Below are 26,737 nucleotides of genomic sequence, written 5' to 3' on the forward strand. Positions count from 1 at the left end.
GCCTGTCTAGATAGTTGTTTTGCAACACTCTTCCTGTTTCTTTCTTGGGTACTATAAGATAAACATTCTATCTTACTAAAATTCTAGAAATAGACATTTCTGTTATTTTTCTGCAGTTATCAGTTATTAAGTTAAGAAAATCACAGTTTGCAGCCCTTTTTCCTCTATAAGAATTCATGGTTTTTAAGAGTACTTCAGCCAGGTAAGAGGCAAATAGGTATTAAATGCAATCCAGTGTTGTTGTTTTTGTTTTTTGTTTGTTTGTTTTTATTTTTTTGAGACGGAGTCTCGCTCTGTCGCCCAGGCTGGAGTGCAGTAGCGTGATCTTGGCTCACTGCAAGCTCTGCCTCCCGGGTTCACGCCATTCTCCTGCCTCAGCCTTCCGAGTAGCTGGGACTACAGGCGTCCACCACCACGCCTGGCTAATTTTTTTTTTATTTTTAGTAGAGACAGGGTATCACCATGTTAGCCAGGATGGTTTTGATCTCCTGACCTCGAGATCCGCCCACCTCGGCCTCCCAAAGTGCTGGGATTACAGGCGTGAGCCACTGCGCCCGGCCTGGTGTTTTGGTTTTTAAAGCAGAATGTCGCAAGTTGACCAAAAACCTCTTGCTAGAGACATTCCAAATAGCCAAACCAATGAGCAGAAACCCTAATGTTTCCATTCATCCCATGAAAGATAATAGCAGAAATTTGTCAGAGCACTTTAAGATTCCATGAAACAAGACTTTTATTGTCAAGTCAACCTAGCCTAAATTCAAAGAATCAAGCAACTTCATAAACTTAAGAATGATCATAAAGGATGAAATAGAAAGTCCAAGGGGTGATTTGGGTACCTAATTTCTCAGAAAATTTATTAAAGGATAATTGCTACAATAAGTAAAAAGCTAAACATTGATTTTTGAGGCTTGAATATGTGTTCTGCCAATGCTCATACCCAGTGTCACTTTCAGGGACTAGAAACCCACAGGCACCCATTTAGCATGTGGACAACTTCGGTGCCTGGAAAATTTTTCATCTTGAGCTGAAATCTATATCCCTGTATCTTTCACTTATTTATTGGCAAAACTTATACTTTTTTGGAGCCATACAGAAAAACTCTAATTCTGCTTTCCTACAGTAGCTCTCTACATATTTGAAAACAGTTATTATGGCCTTCAGAGTCTTTTCCTTCCAGAAGAAATACTTATAAATAGTTTGGCCATTGCTGAAGCAATATGATTTTCAGAGCTCTTCGTAATTAGGTTTAGATGAGGTTGTCAATGATGGAATTGGAGTCTTTATAAGAAGAAGAAGAGACCAGAGCTCACTCTCTCTGCCATATGAGGACACAACAAGGAAGAGGCCATCTGCAAGGCAGGAAGAGAGCCTTCACCAGAAAACCAAATTGGCTGGCTCCTTGATCTTGGATTTCCCATACTCCAGAACTATGAGAAATGAATTTCTGTTGTTTAAGCTACCCAGTCCATGGTATTTTGTTCTGGCAGTCCAAGCTGACTAGTACAATGGGACAGGGCAAAAAATGCAGCAATGTGCTATACTACTAAAGATGTATTTCCAATTTCTATCTGTTAACAGCATCCTCTGAAAAAGGTTGTTTAATCTGTTACAAACCCATGTGTTAGCTACTAAACAAAGTATGAGAGACCATTTTTAGTGTTTGCTGAAGATGAGATATACAATTTTTATTACTTATCTCTGATTTCTAAATCTGGCAATATTGCCCCAAAGGAAATGGAGTGACATTGTCATTGATTCAAAATTGACTTCTATACATCACCAGTTAATATCTGAAGTGCCTGCAAACCATCCTTAGCCTCACTGTGAAGGTCAGAATAAAGTAGGAAGATATTTTATTAAACTTGGGTTATTAAATACCGGGAAAAACATAAATACTGACTTTCAGAAAGTTTTTATATAGGTTTATATAGGCATATATAGTTTTTATATAGGTTTATATAGGCATAATTTTTAATTTTAAATAAATTATCTTATCAGACTGGATAAGATGATGTAGACAAAATTTTAGCAATAAAGACTGTAACCAACTTAAAATCTAATTGTCTAACAAATTGAGATATCAAATTCAGAATTGCAGGTCAATAATCTCATCAAATTTTGACTAAGGCAACACATGGTGGTGAGTACATGAAATCTCTACTTGCAAGGCACCTTCAAGAATGTCGAGAAACTAAGCATTCAAGACTCAAGAGTAACAGTATCTACATGTGGTCAATTATTCTAGGACCATGGCTTAAGAAGTAAGGACAGGTCAACTATTGTTGATACTCCTTTGAAGTTTTGCCTGCAGCTTTGCTGCTTATTAAGATCATATTCATGTGCAAACACCAGATGGAGCCTTTGTATGTCAACCAAAGGAGAAACAGTGACAAGACATGTTGTGAGGAAAAAAGATAAATATTATGATATTTTTCATTAGAAATGGGGATATTTTCAGAAGAAAATAAAACTTTTTAATATTAAGATTAAACCTCAAACAAATCTCTTTTGACCATTAAATTCTTTTCCAAAATATATGGTAAGAATGTAATAACCAGCATTGCCTATGTACAGCACAGTCAATTGCAAATATATTGCAAATTAAACAAGTAAGAAATTTTTTCATAATTATTATACTCCAAACCTTTGTTGCTAGTCTTGATAATCTTGATTCTTCCTTGGATATGGGCAACATATATGCTCTTGGGTTGTTTAGAATCTTTATAATATTGAAGTCGATACCTAAAACAGAAAATAAAATACTTTTTAAAATTCTGGTATTTTTTTCCTTCACAGAAAAAGCATGATACCTCTTTCGCCTTTTAACGATGCACCCTAAACATGGAGAAAGGCAAACATGGATAAAGAGTGTTAAGACATTGTTACAACTTGTCCCAAAGAGGAAATAAATATTACATTTCATATTTTTACTCAATAGGGCTTTATATATTGTAAATATTCATTTATAAATAAATGAAATAAAATTCATTGATAAATAAATGAAATAAAATTCATTGATAAATAAATGAAATAAAATTCATTGATAAATAAATGAAATAAAATTCATTGATAAGTAAATGAAATAAAATTCATTGATAAGTAAATGAAATAAAATTCATTGATAAATAAATAAAATTCATTGATAAATAAATGAAATAAAATTCATTGATAAATGAAATAAAATTCATTGATAAATAAATGAAATAAAATTCATTGATAAATAAATGAAATAAAATTCATTAATAAATGAAATAAAATTCATTAATAAATAAATGAAATAAAATTCATTGATAAATAAATGAAATAAAATTCATTGATAAATAAATGAAATAAAATTCATTGATAAATGAAATAAAATTCATTAATAAATAAATGAAATAAAATTCATTGATAAATGAAATAAAATTCATTAATAAATAAATGAAATAAAATTCATTAATAAATGAAATAAAATTCATTTATTTACATTATGTCATCCTCGCAAACCATTCAGTGAGCTAAGAAACATTTTCCATAATTTACAGTTGAGAAGACTAAAGTGCAAGTTCTATGACTTGTTTAAGCTACTATTTACTAAGTAGTAGAAGGAGAGGACATAAATTGGGTCTTTTGCTTCTAAGTCCAAAGCAATGACCCTCTAATTAAATGCAATAAGCAACCTGGGCCTCTGCCTGTCAGAGTCCTGTTTTTCCATATTCTGACAATACACCCAGATAAGAGGAGACTTGGTGACCTTTCCTTTCAGCCAGCATGAATATGCATGAGGGTACAGAGGGATTCGTGCCACTTCTTAAAGGAAAAGAGAGCCATGTGATTTAATCAGGTATGTCAATCAGCCTAAAAGCAGAAGCTAGGTATTAAGTGTATCTTAACATCCGAGAAAAAAGGTGATCTGAGAGGTTTGTTCTAGACTCTGGCACTGATTATCAGTTACCAGGTAGACTAATCAGATCTAGTGATTGTAATGTTGATGACAAACCTTTTAAGAGTTAAAGAAAGTTACTTGGGTTGATTTTTGACATTAGACATTAGGAAATATTAGGCATTAGCTTGAAATACTAAAGGCAGGTAAGCATTTATGTCCACCAGGGATTAAAGAATTGGTTAGCAAGGAACTTACATTTAAACATTTTGAGTAGAAAGAATATTAGATTTAGAATTAGAATGGGCAAGAAAAGTAATAAACCATATTTTTTTCTTCAAAATTTGCTCAATTTTGAAAATTCTTAAATACACATATAATACTTAATATATATGATATTACTTAATTTCTAGTCTTCTATGAACCAGTATCATTAAAAAAATAAAAGAACCTCTCCTTCATGTTCACTGTACACACAATAAAAAGCTTACTTTTCAAATCACCTGAGCTTAATTGTGGAATTGCTACTTAACAGATAGTAGTATACATTAATATGAGGCAAGGTATCTAAGCTGGGAGTAAGGCAATGGCAAAATAGTAAAGCAAAACAATTTAACGAGAAAAACAGTCAAATAAAAATTGCAAAGAAACTCATCTAGATATGATGACTGATCAATAACATTAAAATGCCTATATTTATTAGCTTTTTTTCCTCTAACCCATTGATTAGTTTTAGGGAAAAATGTTAATATCCCCCCAAATTATAGTTTTAGTGCTTCTTCTGTTCTCAGCATCTCTGAAAGCTTGGGAATATTACTTGAAAATCCAAAAATGACTCTATCTGATAAAACTATAATAAAATGTCTTAACTGTTCTTACTAAGTCTCCAGAAATTTCACTAGTGAAAAAATGTTCCAGTCTTCCTCCACTTGCACTGGGAAAATTTCATTTCCATAATTATCCCCTATTTATTTTAGAGATGTTATCCCCTCTAAAAGGGAGACATGTAAGTAAGTATGGTTATTGCTATCCACTTTTGCAGTTTTTATTCTAACAGTCTTCCTGAAATGCAAATAACTCCTATATGTTGGAAAAATTAAAGAAAGCTCAAGTGTAGGTCACAAATATTAATAATTGACTAAACTATACAAACAGAAAAAGTATTGCTGATAGATACACTTTAGAATATATGTAATTAAAATCAGAACTACTCTCAGAAAGAGACTTTTAATCTTGTATTGAAATGCAAGTTAATTCAAGAAAAGGCCTCATACCTGCATTAAAAGACAGACAAATGATGCAATATTTAACTTGTTTTAAGTTAAAATGCTAAAAGATACAAGTATCATTTTCCATGATTCCTGATTTGGGTAACTGGTTTTTCCATTAACCAACCACACCAGATAAAAGCTCTACTTTATAAAGATAGTTGGTATCAAAGCAAGAATTTTTGAGGCTAGATTACTTCAAGATCAGATCTTTCAGAGTCATTTACAAAGAGAATACCTGAGACCCAAGCCTGATATAATTTTACAGTCGACTTTTAAATCCTGTAAATGGTCAGAATTCCCGAGATTTTTAGTTGTTCTAATGAAGTCTAGGAAGGAATCCAATAAGCCTCATAAATAAGAACTACAGAATGCACCAAAATAGCACAGTAATAATAATTTTAGAAGCTCAAGAGTTGGAATGTACCTTGGAGAGAGGGGTACATTTTCTTGGAGAAAAGAAATGCCAGGAGAAATAGAGAAAATATAGGTATCCATTAGGCAAAATGTATGTGATCTTAGCAAATAAAAAATAAAATGTGAATGCAATTTTGTCCAATAATATAGGAAAATGATGAGTATTTCAAATAAAATATTGCATATTCATGAGTTTTTGAGACTGAGTCTCGCTCTGTTGCCCAGGCTGGAGTGCAGTGGTGCCATCTAGGCTCCGCCTCCCAGGTTCAAGCGATTCTCCCGCCTCAGCCTCCTGAGTACTGAGATTACAGGTGTTCACCACCATGGCCAGCTGATTTTTACTATTTTTAGTAGAGACTGGGTTTGACCATGTTGGTCAGGCTGGTCTCGAACTCCTGACCTCAAAAGATCCTACCTTGGCTTCCCAAAGTGGTAGGATTACAGGCGTGAGCCACCGTGCCCGGCCTCATGAGTATATTCTTAATGTCTTATTGTGTGTATTTTCTGATCATGCTTCTCTGACTGTTTCAGATCTTTATATGCATACTTCCAAGTCCTTTCAATCTGATCATCTGCAGGCCCAGTCATTGGTTTGTATATATATTAAATCTCAAATGAGTTATATCTCTCTACATACCTACTTACAGATCCATCCTCCCACCTCTCTGTGTGAAATTCATGGTTCAAATTGGCAAACTGAAAGATTAAGGACCTTCACAATGCTCTAAATTAGAATTGCTTCTCCAAGTAATGTTAACATAATATGCATAATTATAAATAACTTCACAGAGAGATTATACAGTCCAAGTGTTTATACATATACTTTGTTAACTATGAAGTGTATACTTATGTAGATCGCTAGCATCCTTAGGTTTCACTAACTCTGCACCAAATTTAGTATATCCAAAAACATGAAGATTTTTAATGTTATAATAAATTAGTGATTCATATCACATTTGGTTCCCAAGGAAAGTGCCATCTTATTATTACTTTATTTTGGCATTTTTGGGAGTTACTTTTATCCATTATTTCTTACTATGAATTATATTTGTATCTCTAAGGACCAAATCATTGCTCAGGCAAGTTATAGATGCAAGACACAAGTTATTATTTTTAAAGTATTTCTATTGTTTTTTTTAATAAGAACCAAAGTGACAAGTAACTGAATAAGAAACTGATGTATTTAAGGCTCTGTGGAGCCAAACATTACATATGTTTTATAAAAGAGTAGCTTTTAAGCTTAAGATTTGATCAAAGGTGCTGGTGAAGAAACTTATTGACCCATTTAAAAATCTTTCCTATAGAATGAAAAACATTTTTTAAAAATCCACCACTAAATGGGTTCACAGGCAAAACTTAGAGCATACCATCTGATAAATTACTTTTCCCATGATATGTAAATTTATCTACACAAGAACTTTTAGGATGATATAAAATTGAGACTAATTTAATTGTATGTGGAGTACAAACTATGCTTATTGAGAATAATAAAATTAGAAGGAATTGAGACTATCTTTATTTTATAACCAAACCTTGACAGTCTTGACTGGTACTGTCATAAAAATTCTTAACCATCTTTGTATTAGTGATTGTTTGAACTTATTATTGATGTGTTCCTCCTTTGTATTAGTGATTGTGTGAACTTATTATTGATATGTGTTCCTCATTGAAACCATGTTTCCACAGTTCCATATCTAAAAATGTCCCATAAAAGAGAAGGCCAGGAAAATTTGCAACACTTTGTGTGAAAAGAGAGATAAATGAAGTTCAATTTATTTATTTTTAATTTTGTTGCTTTTTTGGTGTCATATCTAAGACTCATTCCTAAATCAAGGTCAGGAAGAGTTACTCCTGTTTTCTCTGAGATTTTTATATTTTTAGCTATTATATTTAAATATATAATCCATTTTGAGTTAAATTTTGTATATTGTGTGAGGTACAAGTCCAACTTTATTCTTTTGTAGGTGAATACCCCAGTTGTCACAGCAGTGCTGAAAAAATCATTCTTTTTACATTGAATGGTCTCAACATTCTTCTAGAAAATCAATAACCCATGAATGTGAGATTTATTACTGGACTCTCCAGTCTATTTCATTTACCTATATGTTTACCCTTATGCCAGTACCACATTGTCTTGATTAATGTGGCTTTGTAGCAAGTTTTGAGATCAGGAATTTTGAGTCTTCCAACCTTGTTCTTCCTTTCTCAACAGTGATTTGGTTATTCTTGTTCCCTTGCATTTCCATATGAATTTCTATATCATTCTCAAAACAGGTAGCTAGAATTTAATAGGCATTGTGTTGCATTTGTAGACCATTTTGGGGAGTATTGTATTAACAATATTAAATCTTCCAATACATTAGCATGGGAAGTTTTTTCATTCATTTAGGTCTTCTATACTTTCTTTCAATACTGGTTTGTAATTTTCAGTGGATAAGCCTTATCTTATCCACTTTTGCTAATCTATTCCTAAGTATCTTATTTGTTTTTATGGTATTGTAAATGGGGTGGTTTTCTTTTCTATTAAAAATGTACAATTAAGTTATTATTGACTATAGTCACCCTGTTGTGCTATCAAATACTAGGTCTTATTCATTTTTTCTAGCTACTTTTTTTTATTGTCTCCATTAATCATCCCAACTTCTTCCCCAGCCTGCCACTACCCTTCCAGCCTCTGGTAACCATCCTTCTAGTCTCTATGTCCATGAGTTCAATTGTTTTAATTTTTAGATCCCATAAATAATTGAGAACATGCAATGTTTGTCTTTCTGTGCCAGGCTTATTTCACTCCAGTTTCTTCCATGTTGTTGCAAATGCCTGGACCTTACTCTTTTTATGGCTGAATAGTACTCCATTGTGTATATGTACACATTTTCTTATTCTTTCATCTATTGATGGACATTTAGGTTGCTTCCAAATCTTAGCTATTGTGAACAGTGCTGCAACATACAGGAGTACAGATATTTCTTTGATATACTGATTTCCTTTCTTTTGGGGGTACATATCCAGCAGTGAGATTACTAGATTATATGGTAGCTCAATTTTTAGTTTTTTGAGGAAACTCCAAACTGTTTTCCATAGTGGCTGTACTAATTTACATTTCCACAAACAGTGTATGAGGGTTCCCTTTTCTCCATATCCTTGCCTATTATTGCCTGTCTTTTGGAAATAAACCATTTCAAGTGGGGTGAGATGGTATCTCGCAGTTTTGATTTGCATTTCTCTGATGATCAATAATGTTGAGCACTTTTTCATATGCCTGTTTGCCATTTGTACGTCTTCTTTTGAGAAATGTCTATTCAAGTCTTTTGCTCATTTGTTGACTAGATTATTCAATTCTTTTCCCATAGAGTTACTTGAGCTCCTTATATACCCTGGTTATTAATCTCTTGTCAGATAAGTAGTTTGCAAATATTTTCTGCCATTCTGTGGGTTGTCTCTTCACTTTGTTGATTGTATCCTCTGCTGTACAGAAGCTTTTTAACTTGATGTGATCACATCTGTCAATGTTGCCTTTGATTGTCTGTGTTTGTGGGGTGTTGCTCAAAAAAATGTCACTTAGACCAATGTCCTGGAGAGTTTCCCTGATGTTTTCTTGCAGTAGTTTTGTAGTTTGAAGTCTCAGATGTAGGTCTTTATTTCATTTTGATTTCATTTTGTCTATGACAAGAGATAGCGGTGTAGTTTCAGTCTTCTGAATATGGAGATCTAGTTTTCTCAGCATCACTTGTTGAAGAGACTGTCTTTTCCCTAATGTATGTTCTTGGCACTTTTGTTAAAAATGAGTTCACTGTAGGTGTGTGCATTTGTTTCTGGGTTCTATATTCTGTTCCATTGGTCTGTGTGTCTGTTTTTATGCCAGTACCGTGCTGTTTTGGTTCCTCTAGTTTTGCTCTTTTTGCTTAGCATAGCTTTGGTTTTTCTTGGTGTTCTTTTAGGATTTTTTTTTTCTATTTCTGTAAAGAATATCATTGGTATTTTGATAGGGATAGCAATGAATCTGTAGATTGCTTTGGTTAGTATGAACATGTTAACAATATTGATTATTCCAATCTGTGAACATTGAATATTTTTCCAATATTTCTATTTTTTGATGTCCTCTTCAATTTATTTCATCAGTGTTTTATAGTTTTCATTATAGAGTTCTTTCACTTCTTTGATAATTCCTAGGTATTTAATTTTATGTGTGACTATTGTAAATGGGTTACTTTTAAGATTTCTTATTCAGATTGTTCACTGTTGGCATATAGATGTGCTACTGATTTTTGTTTGTTGATTTTGTATCCTGAAGCTTTACTGAATTTATCAGTTCTAATAGCTTTCTTGTGGAGTCTTTAGGTTTTTCCAAATATAAGATAAACTCATCTGCAGATAACAATCATTTGACTTCTTCCTTTCCAATTTGGATGCCCTTTATTTCTTTCTCTTGTCTGATTGCTCTAGCTAGGACTTCCAGTACTATGTTGAATAACAGAGGTGAAAGTGGGCATCCTTGTCATGCTCTAGATCTTGGAGCTTTTAGTTTTTCCTCACTCAATATAATACTAGATGTGGGTCTGTTGTATATGGCTTTTATTATGTTGAGGTATGTTCCTGCTATTCCCAGTTTTTTGAGGGTTTTTATCATGAAGGGATGTTAAACTTTATCAAATGCTTTTTCAGCATCAATTGAAAGGATCATATCATTTTTATCTTTCATTTTGTTGATATGATGTATTACATTGATCGATTTGCATATGTTGAACCATCCCTGCATCCCTGGAATAAATCCCACTTGGATCTGATGAATAATCTTTCTAATGTATTGTTTAATTTCTAATGTATTGTTTGCTAGTGTTTTCTTCAGGGTTTTCACATCAATATTAATCAGAGATATTGGTCTGTAGTTTTCTTTTTTTGATGTGTCTTTATCTGGTTTTGGTATCAGGGTAATACTGGCCTTGTAGAGTAAATTTGGAAGTATTCCCTCCTTCTCTAGTTTTTGATTTTGAGTAGGATTGGTGTTAGTTCTTTAAACGTTTGCTAGAATTCAGCTATGAGATCCTGGGCTTTTCTTTACCAGGAGACTTTTTGTTAGGACTTTGATCTCAATATTTGTTATTCATCTGTTGAGGTTTTGGATTTATTTATGGTTCAATCTTGGTAGGTTATATGTGTCTAGAAATTTGATTTTCCAATGTATTGCCATATATTTGCTCACAGTAGCCACTGATGATCCTTTCAGTTTCTGTGGTATCAGTTGTATTGCTTCCTTTTTCATTTCTAATTTTATTTATTTGTATTTTGATGATTTTAGACATAATCCAGCAGAATCCTCTGGATTACAAGGTAGAGACTCTTTTCTCACCCCTTACTTTCTCCCAAACAGGGTTTCTTTCTCCATTCTGAGCCACCTGAAGCTGGAGCTGGAGTGACACATGCACCACTGTGGCCACCACCACTATGATTGTACTGGGTCAGACCTGAAGCCGGCACAGCACTGGGTCTTGCTCAAGGCTGGCTGTAACCACTCCCTGGCTACTGCCTATGTTTGCTCAAGGCCCCAGGGCTTTACAATCAGCTGGTGGCAAAGCCATCCTGGCCTATTTCCTACCCTTCAGGGTGTTGAGGTACCCCAGGCCCTGGGTGGGTCCAGAGGTGCCATCCAGGAGTCAGGAACTAGTGTCAAAAACCTTAGAAGTCCAACTGGCATTCTATTGTATTACAGCTGAGCTGGCACTCAAACCACAGGACCTCTCTTTCTTCCCCTTTCCAAAGGCAGAGGAGCCTCACCCCATAGCCACTGACACCCCAGGCCATGGGGAGTACTGCCAGACTACTACCTAAGTTCCCTTAAGGCCCACAAGCTCTTCAGTCAGTTTGTGGTGAATGCTGCCTGGCCTGGGCCTCACCCTTCAGGGTGGCGTGCTCCCCTCTGTCCAAGGGCAGGTCCAGAAATGCTGTCCAAGAGTCAAATCCTGGAACTGGGGACCCCAAGAGCCCACGTGGTGCTCTGCCCTGCCATGGCTTTGCTGGTACCTAAGGTGAAGACAAAGTCCTCTTTACCTTTCCCTCTGCTTTTCTCAAGCAGGAGTTTTGCATTGATTAAAAAATATATATTTAATAAAATGTAATATTCATTCCAAATGAAACACTAAGTAAACCCATAAAAGAAGGTTATGTCTCTAACATGCTAAAGAAATCATCTTGAAATAAAAATTCAAAATATTACTTAAATGCAGAATAATTTGATGCATGCCATTAAAATCAGGGACAAAGTTTGGATTCTTTCTATGGTAGTTATGTAAATTGGCTCATTTAACATCCACTTCAAAGTCCTTTATTTTTTTTCCACTTTATTTTTTTTCTGCCCTTTATTTTTTTCTACTCAAGCTAAACACTTGAGCTACTTAACTCCTCTGAATTGGATTTGATTTGATTTAATTGGCCCCTTGTGACACAGCTGTGGTCAATGAAATGTCGGCAGAAGCCCCTTGTGTTAGTCCATTCTTGCATTGCTGTAAAGAAACACCTGAGGCTGGGTAACTAATAAAGAAAATAGGTTTAATTGGATTATGGTTCTGCGGGATGTACAAGAAACATAGTGCCAGCATCTGCTTCTGGTGCACGCCTCAGGGAGCTTACAATCATGGTAAAAGGCAAAGGAGGAGCCCATGTGTCATCTGGTGAGAAACGAAGCAAGAGCAAGGGGGAGGGGAGGTGTCATGCATTTTTAAACAACTGATCAACCGATCTCACACGAACTCAGAGCAACAGCTCACTCATCACCACAGGGATGGTGGTAAGCCATTCATGAAGGATCTGCCCCCGCCTCCTGGTCCAAGTATCTCCCTCTAGGCCCATCTCCAACACTGGGGATTATATCTCAACATTAGATTTGGAGGGCACACACATCCAAATCATATCACCCCTGGGGAAGGTTTTATTTCCTAAATAAAAAGGCAAAACCTGATAAAGAAAAGGCTTACTATATGCCTGGTGTCCTTTCTCTTTTCTCCTGTGTGGCTGGAATGCCAGGAGATACAGCAATTATCTTGTGACAATATAAAAGTAACATGCTAAGGATGCTGAAGCAGGAGGACATAAGAAACATGGTTCCTTGGTGACATCCATGAGAAGTAATAGCTACCTTTATATTTCTTCTCATGTAAAAATTATTTTTTGTTATGTAAAATATTAACTCTTTACTTGCTTCAGTGATATTTATAAGGTACTTTGTATTTGCCAGTAGCTGAAATTTTAGTAGATATTCCCACCATCACAACTGTTATTTAACACTGCTCTGTAAATCCTAACCAATGCAGTAAGCCAATAAAAATAAAAAGGAGGTGTAAATATTAGAATGAGGAAGACAACACTAATTGTTTTTTGTTTTTACACGTGATATTATGGTCTTCCAAGCAAACACAAGATAATCATTTTAATAAGCGTTGTTAAGTAGGAGAGTTTAGTTGCAAATTACAAATACATAAAAATTTATCACTGTTATAAATGTCAGCAGTTGACCAGTTAGACAATAAAATATTTTAAAATCTCATGCCTAATTTTAAAATATGTGAAATATGTAGGAAGAAATTAAGAAATGTTTCGGACCTAGATGCAGAACATTACAAACTAAAGATACACATGATATTTCTGAATGTATAGAATAAAAATTATGAAGGTATAAGTTCTCCCCCAAATAAATTATAAATATTAAATACAATTCTAAACAATCTATATATGATTGTTTGGTGGGGAGGGGAACAGGGCAAACTTATTCTAAAGTGCAAATTAAAAATTTTAGTATAGGTACAATATGCAGGAAGTAGTGAAAAAAGTCAAGATAGAAGAATTATACTGTCAGATATTAAAATGTATAAAACAATAATGATAGAAATAATATGGTGTGGACATAAAATTAAGTATTGCAATCATTAGGGAAGAGTAACATAATTTATAGTTTCAAGCAAATATTAATGCGTTTACTATTTAGCAAATGTGACATTCCCAATCATTAAGAAAAGATGAATCATTGAATAAAAAGAAATAAGGCAAATGTTAACTGTTTAGGAAAAAATAAATTTGATCTCTACCGCACCACATATTGAAATGAAATTTCTTTCCCTTTTTTTCTTATTCTCCCCATATTCATGTAGAAATGACTTGTCCACTTACAAAGGTACCTAAATACTGCAAATGTAGCATGCAATTAAAGTGTAATGAAAGGACAGAGAAAAGCAGAAGTGGCAATAAAATGGGCCAGGAATCATTCTCAAAATGCATATTGTTTTTAACAGCTAACTTAATAAACAAGGACATCTTATTCATTACACTCTTCACAGTGTCTATGAGATAAAAAAGAACAATCACTGTGAAGATTCCCAGCTAGCTATTCTTGTTACTAGGGTAAGATGGAGCTCTCCTTTTTTATGGAGGCCTTATAAAGAAAAGACTCTATGGGTAGCTGATAAAGGTTTTGAGAATATCTTTACCATAACGAGAATGAAATTCACAACCTTTTAAAGAGCAACAATCATAGGTAGATGCTGAGTACAATTTTAAAAAGCCATTAAACTCAGAAGCAAGGTTTAAATTCTCATTGTGGTAGAAATGTAAATCGGTTCATTTAACATTTACTTCAATCTCCTTCTTGTCTTTTTTTCCTATTTTGTGCTGTCATGCAGAAACATTTTGAGGTGTTCCATTCTTGTGTAATCTTAGCTCCCTAACAAACAATAAACAGTTGATGGATTGGAAAATTAAATCTGGATTAAAAAAAGCAGAACAATATATAAACTAGAAAAAATATATGTATAGGTGGTGGAGAAGTCTACAAAAGATGAGATTACACAGTAAAACATTAATATACAGGCATATCTTGTTTAACTGCACTTTATTGTACTTCACAGATATTGCTTTTTTACAAATGGAATGTTCACGGAACTCTGTGTAGAGCAAGTCTGTTGTTGCCATTTTTCCAACACCTGTGTTCACTTCCTGTCTCTGTGTCAGCATTTTTTAGCAGTAAACTATTTTTAAATTAAGGTATGTACTTTTTATTAGACAAAATGCTATTATACCCTTAAGAGACTACAATATAGTATAAACATAACTTTTATATACACTGGGAAACCAAAACATTTGTATGACTCACTTTGTTGCAATATTTGTTTTATTGCAATGGTCTTACACAAAGCCTGCAATATCTCTGAGGTATGCCTATATTTTATTATGTAAAAATTCAAAAGTCCTGCTAGGCAAAAAGTACAGTCCCACAAAATGAAAACTGGCAAAAAATATTTCTAACAGAATGACAGATGAAACAAAAACCTCAGTAGATAACAGATGACGGACATAAGAAGTAAGTTATAAAAAAGGAATACGATTGGCAAATAATTTTTTAATTTCACCAGAAACTAAAGCAATCAAAGAAATGCTGATATGCTATTTAAAGACAAACAAAGAAAAAGATAATGTGCCAGGTTGTTGAGACTCATAATCTCACGTGCTAATGATGGGCCATAGTTGTCTCTACCATTTGTCATACTCCCCCCAAATACAGGAGACACCTGGCTTTGAATGAGGAGCCAGCAGCTTCTGTTTCTTGGTTTCTTTAACATCCCAATGTGTTCCTCACTGGGACTGAGGGAAAAAGTATTCCAAAGTTACTTCTGTCCTCCTAAGGAATTCTCTTGATTCCTCAACATTCCTCTTTGCCATGTTTTATAGGTTCAAGGTGGGTTAATATCCTGCAAGGTAGGACTTCTCTTTAGGATGTACCTATTAATGTCATCAGCCTTTAAGAATTCAGAAGAAACTAGAACAGAAACAGCCTCATTTTAACATCCATTACACAGTTCAAGCGGATTTGTGTTACAACCAAAAAAACTTTGACTAAGAAACTTGTATGAACTCCTCAATTTCTCAAGGGTATTTTACTCTTTGAGCACTAGTAGCAAAAACTGCTATATATTATCACTCATTCTATCCATATTCATTCATTACAAAAGTGCCTACTGAGTGTTAATTATGCTCAATGCCTGGAATACAAGGATGAAGATAGGGCTCACTGTCTGTGGGGATGGGGTGGGGACGAGTCTCAGATGTATTCTTAGGTAGCTGCAATGCAACATAATAGCTCTATAGCATAAAAAAATATGGAAGTGCCACAGGAACACAGCGATCCTCTTAGTTGTTGATCACTTGGGAATTTCAAGGAATTGGAAAACATTCTTGTGTGTGTGACTTTCCTACCAACAGAATTAAACAGTCATATTATACCAGATTGGCACTGTTTTCATTCTGCCACTCAAAGTATAAATAAGCTGTGGTACAAAAATGCCTTATAAACTGTTCTGCTGTGACTAGTAATAGTTAAGATTATAGATCCAAGATTTAAAATGACAACAATATGTACTAAAGTATTAATAATTCCCTTAAATATTTCTCCTTATCTTATTTTCTTGCTGTGTTTTATACGTTCTTTATAATTACTTTGACAAGATTTTTAATTGATTAGGACATTTATTGGAACAATATTTTATATGTATGATTCAATACATACTATTCTATTTTTCAGACCATGGCTCCAGTTTTTTTCCATGAAAAACATTTCAATTATATTCAAAGTGAATGGCCCACCAATGGCAGAGAATTTCAGGACCTTGCTCTTCCTGTAAAACGTGCTCTAATAGCATTTGAGTCTTCTCTGAAGGTATCTTCTAAGACAATGTCACTCAAGGGTTTTGGAGGTTTGGAGAAAGGTTTGGCAAGGTTTGTTATCAGGGCAGGTTTTCTCCTCTCCTATTTATTAGGAGAGTGGATCTAACTCCCTCTTGACCAATTGTTTAAAGTACATTCATGTAACCTTAACCTGCATTTCTGATGCAGAGTAGTATATTAGTTAAGCACATAGGCTTTGGAGTCAGACGGACACAAATTTAAACGCCAGCTTTGCCATTTGTTGATTAAGTGACCTTAGGCAAATTAATTCCTTTAAGCCTGTTTCCTCAAACATAATTTGGAGATTATAATAATTACCTTATAAACTTGGTAAGTGGATAAAATGAGAATATATATGCAAAAACACAGTGTCTGGCATATTGTAAAGGTTGTATAAATGGTAATCAATATTGTTATTAATAAAAGGGGTTCTAAGCCTTAAAACAAAAGCCCAATACGCACCAAAATAGAACCTCTTGAAAGCTTAAAACTCACTGGGCCTATAAAACAGTAACACAATGAAAAAAAAAAAACTAGGTAATAACATGATGAAGAGAACAGCACCTTACATCTCAATATTAATGTTGACTGTAAAAGGCCTAAATACTCCACTTAAAAGATACAGAATGGCAGAATGGATAAAAAAATCACAATAGAAATATCTACTTCAAGAGACTCACCTAACATGGAAAGATTCAAATAAACTCAAGGTAAAAGTGTGTAAAAAGGTATTCCATGCAAATGGAAACCAAAAGTGAGCAGAAGTAGCTATTCTTTTATCAGACAAAATAGACTTCAAAGCAACAACACTAAAAAAAGAAAGACAGTCCCTATTATATTGATAAAAGGATCAATTCAACAAGAAGAGATTACAATCCTAAATTTATATGTACCAAACACTGAAGCATCTACATTTATAAAACAATCACTGTTAGACCTAAGAAATGAGATTGACAGCAAAACAATAATAGTGGGAGACTTCAGTGTGCCACTGACAGCACTAGCAGATCTTCAACACAGAAAGTCAACAGAGGAACAGTGGACTTAAATGACGTGCTAGAACAAATGAACTTAAAGATATTTACAGATCATGCTACCCAAGATTTCCAGAATACACATTCTTCTCATGAGCACGTGGAACATTCTCCAAGATAGACCATATAATAGGCCATAAAACAAATCTCAATAAATTTAAAAAAAAATCAAAGTTATATCAAGTATCTTCTCAGGCCACAGTGGAATAAAGCTAGAAATCAACTCCAAAAGGAACCCTCAAAACTATACAAATACATGGAAATTAAATAAGCTGCTTCTGACTGATATCTGGGTTAACAATGAAATCAAGATGGAAATTTAAAAATTATTTGAATTGAATGATGATAATGACCCAAGTTATCAAAACCTCTGGAATACAGCAAAAGCAGTGCTTAGAGGAAAGTTTATAGTGCTAAATGCCTACATCAAGAAGTCTGAAAGTGCCCAAATTGATGACCTAATGTCACACCTCAAGGAACTAGAGAAATGAGAACAGACTAAACCTGAAGCTAGAAGAAAAGAAATAACACAGATCAGAGCAGAACTAAATAAAATTCAAATAAACAAAACAATACAAAAGATCAATGAAACAAAAAGCTGGTTCTTTGAAAAAAATAAAACTGATAGACCATTAGCTAGATTAACCAAGAAGAGGGAAGATCCAAATAAGCTCAATTAGAAATGAAACTGGAGACATTACAACCAACACCACAGAATTACAGAAACAATCATTCAAGACTATTATGAACACCTTTATGTGCACAAACTAGAAAACCTAGAGGAAATGGATGAATTCCTGGAAACATACAATCCTCCTAGATTAAATCAGGAATAGAAACCTTGAAAACACTAATAAGAAGCAGTGAGATTGAATCAGTAATTTAAAAATTGTCAACAAAATAAAAGCCCAGGACCAGATGGATTCACACCTGAATTCTACCAGACATTCAAAGAATTGGTACTAATCCTACTGAAACTATTCCAAAAGATTGAGAAGGAAGGAATCCTCCCTAAATCATTCTATGAAGCTAGTATCATCCTGATACCAAATCCAGGAAAAGACACAACAAAAAAAGAAAACTACCGATCAATTTTCCTTATGAACATAGATTCAAAAATCCCCCCCAAAATACTAGCTAAACAAATCCCACAGGATATCAAAAAGGTAATTCATCATGGTCAAGTGGGTTTCATCCCAGGGATGCTGGGATGGTTTAATATACGCAAGTCAGTAAGTGTAATACATCACATAAACAGAATTAAAAACAAAAACCATATTATTATCCCAATAGATGCAGAAAAAGCATTTGATAAACTACAGCATCCCTTTCTAAGAACCAGGCATAGAAGGCACCTATCTCAAAATAATAAAATCCATATATGACAAACCCATGGCCAACATCTTATTGAATGGGGAAAAGTTGTAAGCATTTCCCCTGAGAACAGAAACAAGACAAAGATGATCACTTTCACCACTCCTGTTCAACATAGTTCTGCAAGTGCTATCCAGACCAATCAGGCAAGAGAAAGAAATAAGGGACATTGAAACTGGAAAAGAGGAAGTCCAACTATCACTGTTTGCAGATGATATGACTGTGTACCTAGAACATCCTAAGTACTCCTCCAAAAGACTCTTAGATTTAATAAACGAATTCAGTAAAGTCTCAGGTTTCAAAGTCAATGTACAACAATATCATTGTTGATGTATAGCATCAAGCTGAGAATCAGATCAAGAACGTGATCTCTTATATAAGAGCTGCAAAAAAGAAAAAATAAATAAAATACCTATGAATATATTTAACTATGGAGGTGAAATATCTCTACAAGGAGGACTACAAAACACTGCTGAAAGAAATTATAGATGATAGAAACAAATGAAAACACATTTCATGCTCATGGATTGGAAGAATCAATATTGTGCAAATGATCATACTGCCCAAAGGAATCTACAGATTTAATACAATTCCCATCAAAATACCAAAATTGTTTTTCACAAAATTAGAAAGAACAATCCTAAAATTCATATGGAACCAAAAAAGAGCCCAAATAGCCATAGAAATCCTAAGCAAAAAGAACAAATTTGGAGGCATCACATTACCGGACTTCAAATTATACTATAAGCCTGCAGTTACTAAAACAGCATGATACTGATACAAAAGTGGGCACCTAGACCAAAGGAACAGAATAGAGAACCCAGAAATCAAGCCAAATACTTACAGCCAACTGATCTTCAATAAAGTACACAAAAACATAAGTTAGGGAATTGATATCATTTATTACATTAAATGGTGCTAGGAAAACTGACAAGCCACACATTGAAGAATGAAACTGGATTCCTATCTCTCACCTTATACAAAAATCAACTCAAGATGAATCAATGACTCAAATATAGGACCTGAAACTATACAAATTCTAGAAGACAACATTGGAAAAACTCTTCTAGACACTGACCTAGGCAAAGAATTTATAACAAAGATCCCAAAAGCAAATATAACAAAAACAAAAATAAACAAATGAGACCTAATTAAACTAAAAACCTTCTGCACAACAAAAGAAATAATTGACAGAGTAAACAGAAAACCCACAGAATGGGAGAAAATATTTGCAAACTACACATCCGAAAAAGGACTAGTATCCAGAATGTACAAGGAACTCAAACAAATTACCAAGAAAAAATACAAATAATTCCATTAAAAAGTGGGCAAAGGACATGAATAGACATTTCTTAAAAGAAGATATACAAATGGTCAATAAATATATGAAAAAGTCCTCAACATCAGTAATCACCAGGGAAATGCAAATTAAAACCACAATGAGATATCACAATGAATTCTGAAAGAATGGCCATTATTAATAAAAAGTCAAAAAACAATAGAGGTTGGCATGGATGTGGGAAAAAGGGAACACTTATTCACTATTGGTGGGAATGTAAATTAGTACAACCTCTATGGAAAACTGTAATGAAGGTCCCTTGAGGAATTAAATATAGAACTACCATTTGATCCAGCAATCCCACTGTGGGGTATCTACCCAAAGAAAGAAGTCATTATATGAAAAAGACACTTGCCCATGTATGTTTATAGCAGCACAATTCACAATTGCAAAGATGTAGAACCAACCTAAGTACCCATCAACTAATGATGGGATAAAGAAAATGTGGCACATACACACCATGGACTACTCAGCCATTCAAAGGAAATTACCTCTTTTGCAGCAACTTAGATGGAGCTGGAGGCCATTATTCTAAGTGAAGTAACACAGGAGTGGAAAACTGAAAACCATATGTTCTCACTTTTAAGTGGGAGCTAAGCTACCAGTATGCAAAGGCATACAGAGTGATATAATAGATTTTAGAGACTCAGAGCCGGGAGGGTGAGAGGAGGGCTAGAGATACAAAACTACACATTAGGTAAAATGTACGCTACTTGGGTGATGGGTGCACTAAAATCTCAGAATTCAGCACTATGTAATTCATCCATCCATGTAAAAAAAAAACCATTGTACCTCAAAAGCTATTGAATTTTTAAAAAGAAGAAAAAAGTATTGTTATTAATATTATTTCTTAAGGGATATAAATGCAAACTCACTATTAGTTCATACAGATAAAAGCTTTGTTGAGAGAAGAAATATATATTTAGGAGTAACTTTTATCCCTTTCTTTAGGAAAGCTGAAACAATTCCTGAATTAAGGTAGACCAATAAAGAGCTATGTATCAGAACTGATTTTTCCTAGCCACTGGTAGAACCATTTTTACCAGCTTTTGCCTTGTCTTTATGCCCTTGGTCAACATCGTGCAATGTCATAGACTCAGTTCTGGCCGTATTTTCTATGTCAACATAACTCATTACTTTACACAGTGCTTCTCTATGGAGAGTGTGGTAATCAGTTGGGCTGTTCACCTTTTCATCCTTCCAAGGCACAAGGTTGGACTGCAAACTGTCTTTAAGTTCATTGAAGATAAATATGAACACGGGGCTTGCTCTGGGAAATGAAATGAAGAAATTTGAGCTCAAATGAAATGTGTCTTTTCCGAGTGGAAGCTTTAAGAACCACTATACGGGCCACTCAATTCTCTTCCTCCTGCTGCACTGATTATAAATGAGATGAAGTCTCCTTTGGCTTGTATGTATGAGTTACTGTGGTAGATAGAGACCCCATCTTATATGCAATGGACACACAGTGTGAGTGAAAAATAAGCCTTTGTCAGCATAAGCCACTAAGATTTTACTAATGTTTGTCACTATAGCATAATTCTGTCTATCCTGTTTGATATAGGGATCCACAAGAAAAAAACACTATTTGTTCTTAGTATAAGGAATAGGTGTACTTGATGTGCACATTGTTTTGTTTTTGGATACTTCCCAATTATCCAAAGTGGCATTGTCATTTACTCTGCCTTGACAGACAGAATGCTCAGAGCCAATCTAATTCATGGGCCAAGTCTAGCAAAAGTAAAAGGTTTTTCAACAGAATTTCACATTCTAACCTCATTTCAGGCTTTTATCTTCCCTCCTATCTCACTTTTTAAATCCTCTTTTCCTTATCTGCTTATTTAAAATGTTATTTTATGCTGTTGTATTCAACATGTTTATGTACAGCTATGTAAAATAAACCTTATGTGAAAAAATGGGCATATACATAATTAAATACATATACAAATATACTGTCCATTCTTTTAATACTAACAAAAACTTGAAACATGTGACAACCAATATGAACTGACCTATGTGCTTTGCCATACCTTTCAGTTATCCCTTCCTTGAAACAGCCTAACAACCGAGACACTGCTATTAACCTGGTATCTCCATTGGAAAGAACTGTCCTTAGGAAGACCATGGGATGAAGATTCAGGACTAGTTCTAGTTTAAATTTTTCAGACTATATATGTAGTTTCCGGCAACTCACTTTCCAATTGGGTCTCAACTTTTTCATTTGTAGAAGTGAGGCGTTTCAAAAAATTTAATTTATATTCAAATTATGTCCTTTATTTTAGATTATATGAATTAAGACATGAGGAGATAGATCAAATTAATCTACCTCTATTAAGCAGAAAAAAAAACACAAATATTTCTCCAGCCTAAATCAGCTATTTGCCATTTATTCATTTATTCACACATTTCTTTAAGAAATATCTCTTGTAGCAAGACAGAACAGAGACCCCTCTTAGGGGCCTGCTGGGACACCTCAAGCATGAAAATAAGGGAAAAGCCTTGAGTCCCTTCAAGAGAAATTCCAGGCATATAGCTAGCCTTGAGAAGTAAATCAGCAACTCAATAAGCAAGAAGGACAAGATGTTTGGTTCCCTATAGAAACTAAAGATGACACATGTCCCTGAGTTGTTTTTCAGAAACCTAGACCCCCATCAGATGGAAAAGGCCAACCACAGTCACACAGACTTCAGATAAAGGGAATATGAAATCTGATTGCTCTTCTTTGTTCTAAATTTTTTCCTGACGGGCCTGGAGAGAGTAATGCCCACAGGTCAAACCTCAACATTCCCTTCTGATGACCCCAAGTTTTTAAACAAAGCCTTGACTTCCTTAAGCAATTGCAAATCAAAGAATCTCTGAATCCACCTATGACCTGTAAGCCCCCACTTCAAGATAGCCTGCCATTTTGGGCCAAACCAATGTATTAATATAACCTCCAAGTATTGATTTACAATTTTGACTGTAACTTCTGCTTTCCTAAAAAGAGGTGTCTCTGCTTTTAAGAGCCCTTGCTTATAGGCCATTGGGGAGGCCAGCTCTTAAGGATTAGCTGCCCAATTCTCCTTGCTTGGCACCCTGCAAATAAATGCCCTCCTTACTCTTACTGCAAACGTTGGTGTGGGTATTTGGCTTTACTGTGCCAGGCAAGCAGACCCACATGTGGTTTAGTAACCGTAGACAACGAGAAAAACACTGCAAGTTTCAAGACAAGTAAAGAATACAGCCTTTAACAGTCAATTATGACCAAATGAGTTGATAAAACATATTACAGGTCATACTTGTGGAAAAATTCAACATCTATTATAAATTTAATATGAGATAAAGGGGCAAATATATTGCATCAGAAATGAAACTTCTAGGATGCAAAAGAGACTGTGAACTGAACACCATCAGAAACTTCATTTGCGAGAAACTAACAGAATTTATGGAGGGCTTGAATTAGTACCTTGGAGAAGGATTGAGTTCTAGTAAAACATAATCTAAGAATCGATTTTATTTTTTAAATAATAGGTGCCACTATACTACAGTGGAATGTGCATGGGGAAGGACCTGCAAAAGATGTCTGTGCGATGAGGATGCAAAAGAGACTATGCAATGAGGTAGTCAGTGAGGTCTTACTTAAAAACTGATTAGATTTGCAGGGGTTCAAACATCGAAAATGAATTCAGGCAGTGGAGTGTATATAAAAGTGAGGTTGAGTAACAAGGCAAGACAATGAACAGACCACCCTGAGTGTCCTTACTTTAAGAACGTGAAGAAGACAAAGAGCAAAGGACATTAAGATGGAGTGGTTATCCAAGTGTAAGAAGCTTTTAAAAATGCATCTGTCAAGAAATAATGCATTGAACTCAAATCTTTGAGGATGATTGAAATAACTGGTGGGTAATTATAAGTTCATTTAAATATTATAGTTGCTTAATGAACGACATGAGTGATGTGGCTTTACCCCTTAAGTCATAAGCTCTTAATGAGCCTAATTATTTCAAATGGTCATAGACTTAATTTCCCCACAGATTATTTGTAATGGAGAAAGGTAACATGATAGTCTATTGGAAGATTTTGAATTGGAAGAGAGAATTTTGAAATGTTTGCCAAGGGCTTGCTTGAAACTTTTTGTTAGCTGAGTGTAGTTTTTTGTAATAGCAACAGGAATGGACCAATCCTACCACTATGAAAATCATGAAGAAAAGAGGAGCAAAGGAGTACATAGTTACCTGTTACTGGAGAAGTATAAAGTGGACTATTTTTAATTTAAACATTTAAAACCTTGAAATAATGCAATCAAAGTGATAACAAAATTTATGTTTTGGTGAGGTCAGTGTATGTACACTTTATTTGAAATGCAGGTTTCTTTCAAAATGTGGGGAGAGGGCTCAAATGTGAAAGAGAGAAAACTTTCATGAGAGTTCAATGTGTTTTCCTCTTAGTGTAAATGGAGGGTGCTGTGGTTCACCCATATCATTTCCTCTTTGTTTGGAGCCATTGTGCTCTAATGGGAAAAATGCTGGCAGAAGTCTTAATGACGTAGTGTCAGTTCCCTACCCTTTCACTAAAATATTTCCATCGGAATGTTTACTGTAAGTCAGACTTCTGCACTGAACAAAAAACTAAAATTTAATTCCATTATTTTAAAAAATAAATTATAGGCTCTCAAATTTTTTCCACAGGTGGGTTCCCAATCTTCACCACTAACAATATGCCTTAAAATAAGTCCATAAACCAAGATCAAATCTGCAAAATTTTGTTCTGTTGTTAATTAAACCAAGTCCTTTCTCAGTGAATGAGAAATTAACAGTTAAAATGAATGAATACAATAAAGATTGGCTCTTACAAGGCTGGTCATTCCAAATTCTTTGATCTGGCTACCACCAAGCTCCTACCCTGACTACAGCGACTAACTGAATCCAAACTTAATCAAATCAATCACACCAAAAGAAGGAACACCATCAGAAACTTCATTTGCAAGAAACAAATAGAATTTATGGAGGGCTTGAATTAGTACCTTGGAGAAGGACTGAGTTCTAGTAAAACATAATCTAAGAAGCAATTTTATTTTTTAAATAATTGGTGCCACTATACTATAGTGGAATGTGCATGGGGAAGGACAGACTGGTATACAGGAGTGTTCTTTAAATGTCAAACAGCATAAGAAACACTTGAGAATCTTTTTTAAATGCATCCCTTTTTTGGATTAATTAGGTCTGGGGCCCAATAACATCACAGGTATTGGTGATGATACTGATCTGTGGAATCACCTTTGAGTAACAAGGGGATAGAGAACACAGAGCTAGAACAGTCCTTCTCTAATGATTTGACTTTGAAGCTTTCCCCCCAGCTGTAAAATGATACCATCAACACCAGTTCATAGGATAATTGGAGGAGTAAATGAAGATATATTTGTGAAATGCTAGGAAAAGTTGACCTTAGGTAGGAGCAAAAAAGGGAAAGCAGAGAATATGGTACATAATGCTGGTAATTGGGTAGATGTGGTGGTGGGAATTCGTGGAGGTTCTCATTGCTTTAAATTTCTAATTGAAGTAGAAAACAAAGTCACCATCTGAGATTGAAGATGGGGAGGTGGTGCTGGAGAGTTGAAGAGAAATAAAGGTGGAAGTAGTTGTCTAGGTGCATGGGAGAAAAAAAGTAATAGGGAATGCAGTAGGATTGTCTGACAGAATTAAGGCCGATTTGAGTTATATAATTATGAATTTAAAATGAGACTATTCGGCATGGTTGTATAATTTCTGTATACATTTAGCTGCACAAATTTAGGTGTGGAGAATTATCTTTAATTAGGTTTGTGGCTTTTTCAGTGAACTGAAAAGGAAGGATTGCAAAAGAGTTGAAGGTGAGTGCAAATAAATAACTATAATGATTAGCCATGTTTAATTTAGGTAAGGAAGAAAGGACTTCAGTGAGTTAGGAGCAGTAGGGAGGTAATAAAGTCTATATATTGCTGAGATTTCATTTATGACAGTATGTGGAAAATGTTTGTGATTGTTCCATTTGTACCTTCACTTGAAAAGAATGTATAGTCTTGACTGTTGAATGCAGTGTCTAATACACACACACAAACACACACACGCATGCCAAACTTACAAATGTTCTCCTAATAAATATTCTTTAACAATTCTTTGTCAGAGTTAACTACTGTTATTTAAGACAGGAGGATTAAAATATTATATTGTTGTTACGGATTTGTCAGTTAATCCATGAGAGTCTGAACATTTTTGCTTTATATATTTCTAGGCAATATTTTTGGTACACACATATTAATACTTACCAATGTCTTCTTCCTTAAATTTTAATTTATATGAATATTACCATGTTAGCTTTCTTTTGGTAAATAGTTACATGGTATTTTCTTTTTCTATTGCTTTGTTTTCAACTTTTCTAGGGGGTTTTAAGTTTTTTTTTTGTAAGAAGAATAAAGACGGTTTAAAAAAATCACTTTTGCTTCTCAGTAAGATATAGTAGTTCTTGTAGGCAATGTTTCCACTTCAATAATGAGAAAAAAGTAGAGATATTACAAAAATGCTATTTTAAGGACACTGGAAACAACGGGCAAGGGAGAGGCTAAAATTCTAGAGGGAAGAGTCCTATGTGAGCTGTCACTCTCGGTTATTTTCATCCCTTGAAAGCATCTACAGATTCTGAGTACTGCTGAGAATCAGGGTTAGCATAGGCAGAAGTACATTACTATGGAAGAGATGAACCATCTGAACTTTGGACAATTATG

General features: G+C 34.5%; 1 protein-coding gene across 6 annotated transcripts in view; it reads right to left on the reverse strand.

Annotated features, from left to right (window-relative positions):
* FAM227B (family with sequence similarity 227 member B) overlaps positions 1 to 26,737 on the reverse strand; it is a 297,097-nt gene that overhangs the window by 45,389 nt on the left and 224,971 nt on the right. For all 6 annotated transcript variants that reach the window (XM_063794131.1, XM_063794130.1, XM_063794134.1 and 3 more), the window contains one exon: positions 2,645 to 2,742. In XM_063794131.1, coding sequence (XP_063650201.1) covers positions 2,645 to 2,742 — 98 coding nt within the window. The remainder of the gene's footprint in view (positions 1 to 2,644; positions 2,743 to 26,737) is intronic.

The sequence above is a fragment of the Pan troglodytes genome, chromosome 16, assembly GCF_028858775.2.
Source record: "Pan troglodytes isolate AG18354 chromosome 16, NHGRI_mPanTro3-v2.0_pri, whole genome shotgun sequence".
In the NCBI taxonomy this organism is placed as follows: domain Eukaryota; kingdom Metazoa; phylum Chordata; class Mammalia; order Primates; family Hominidae; genus Pan; species Pan troglodytes.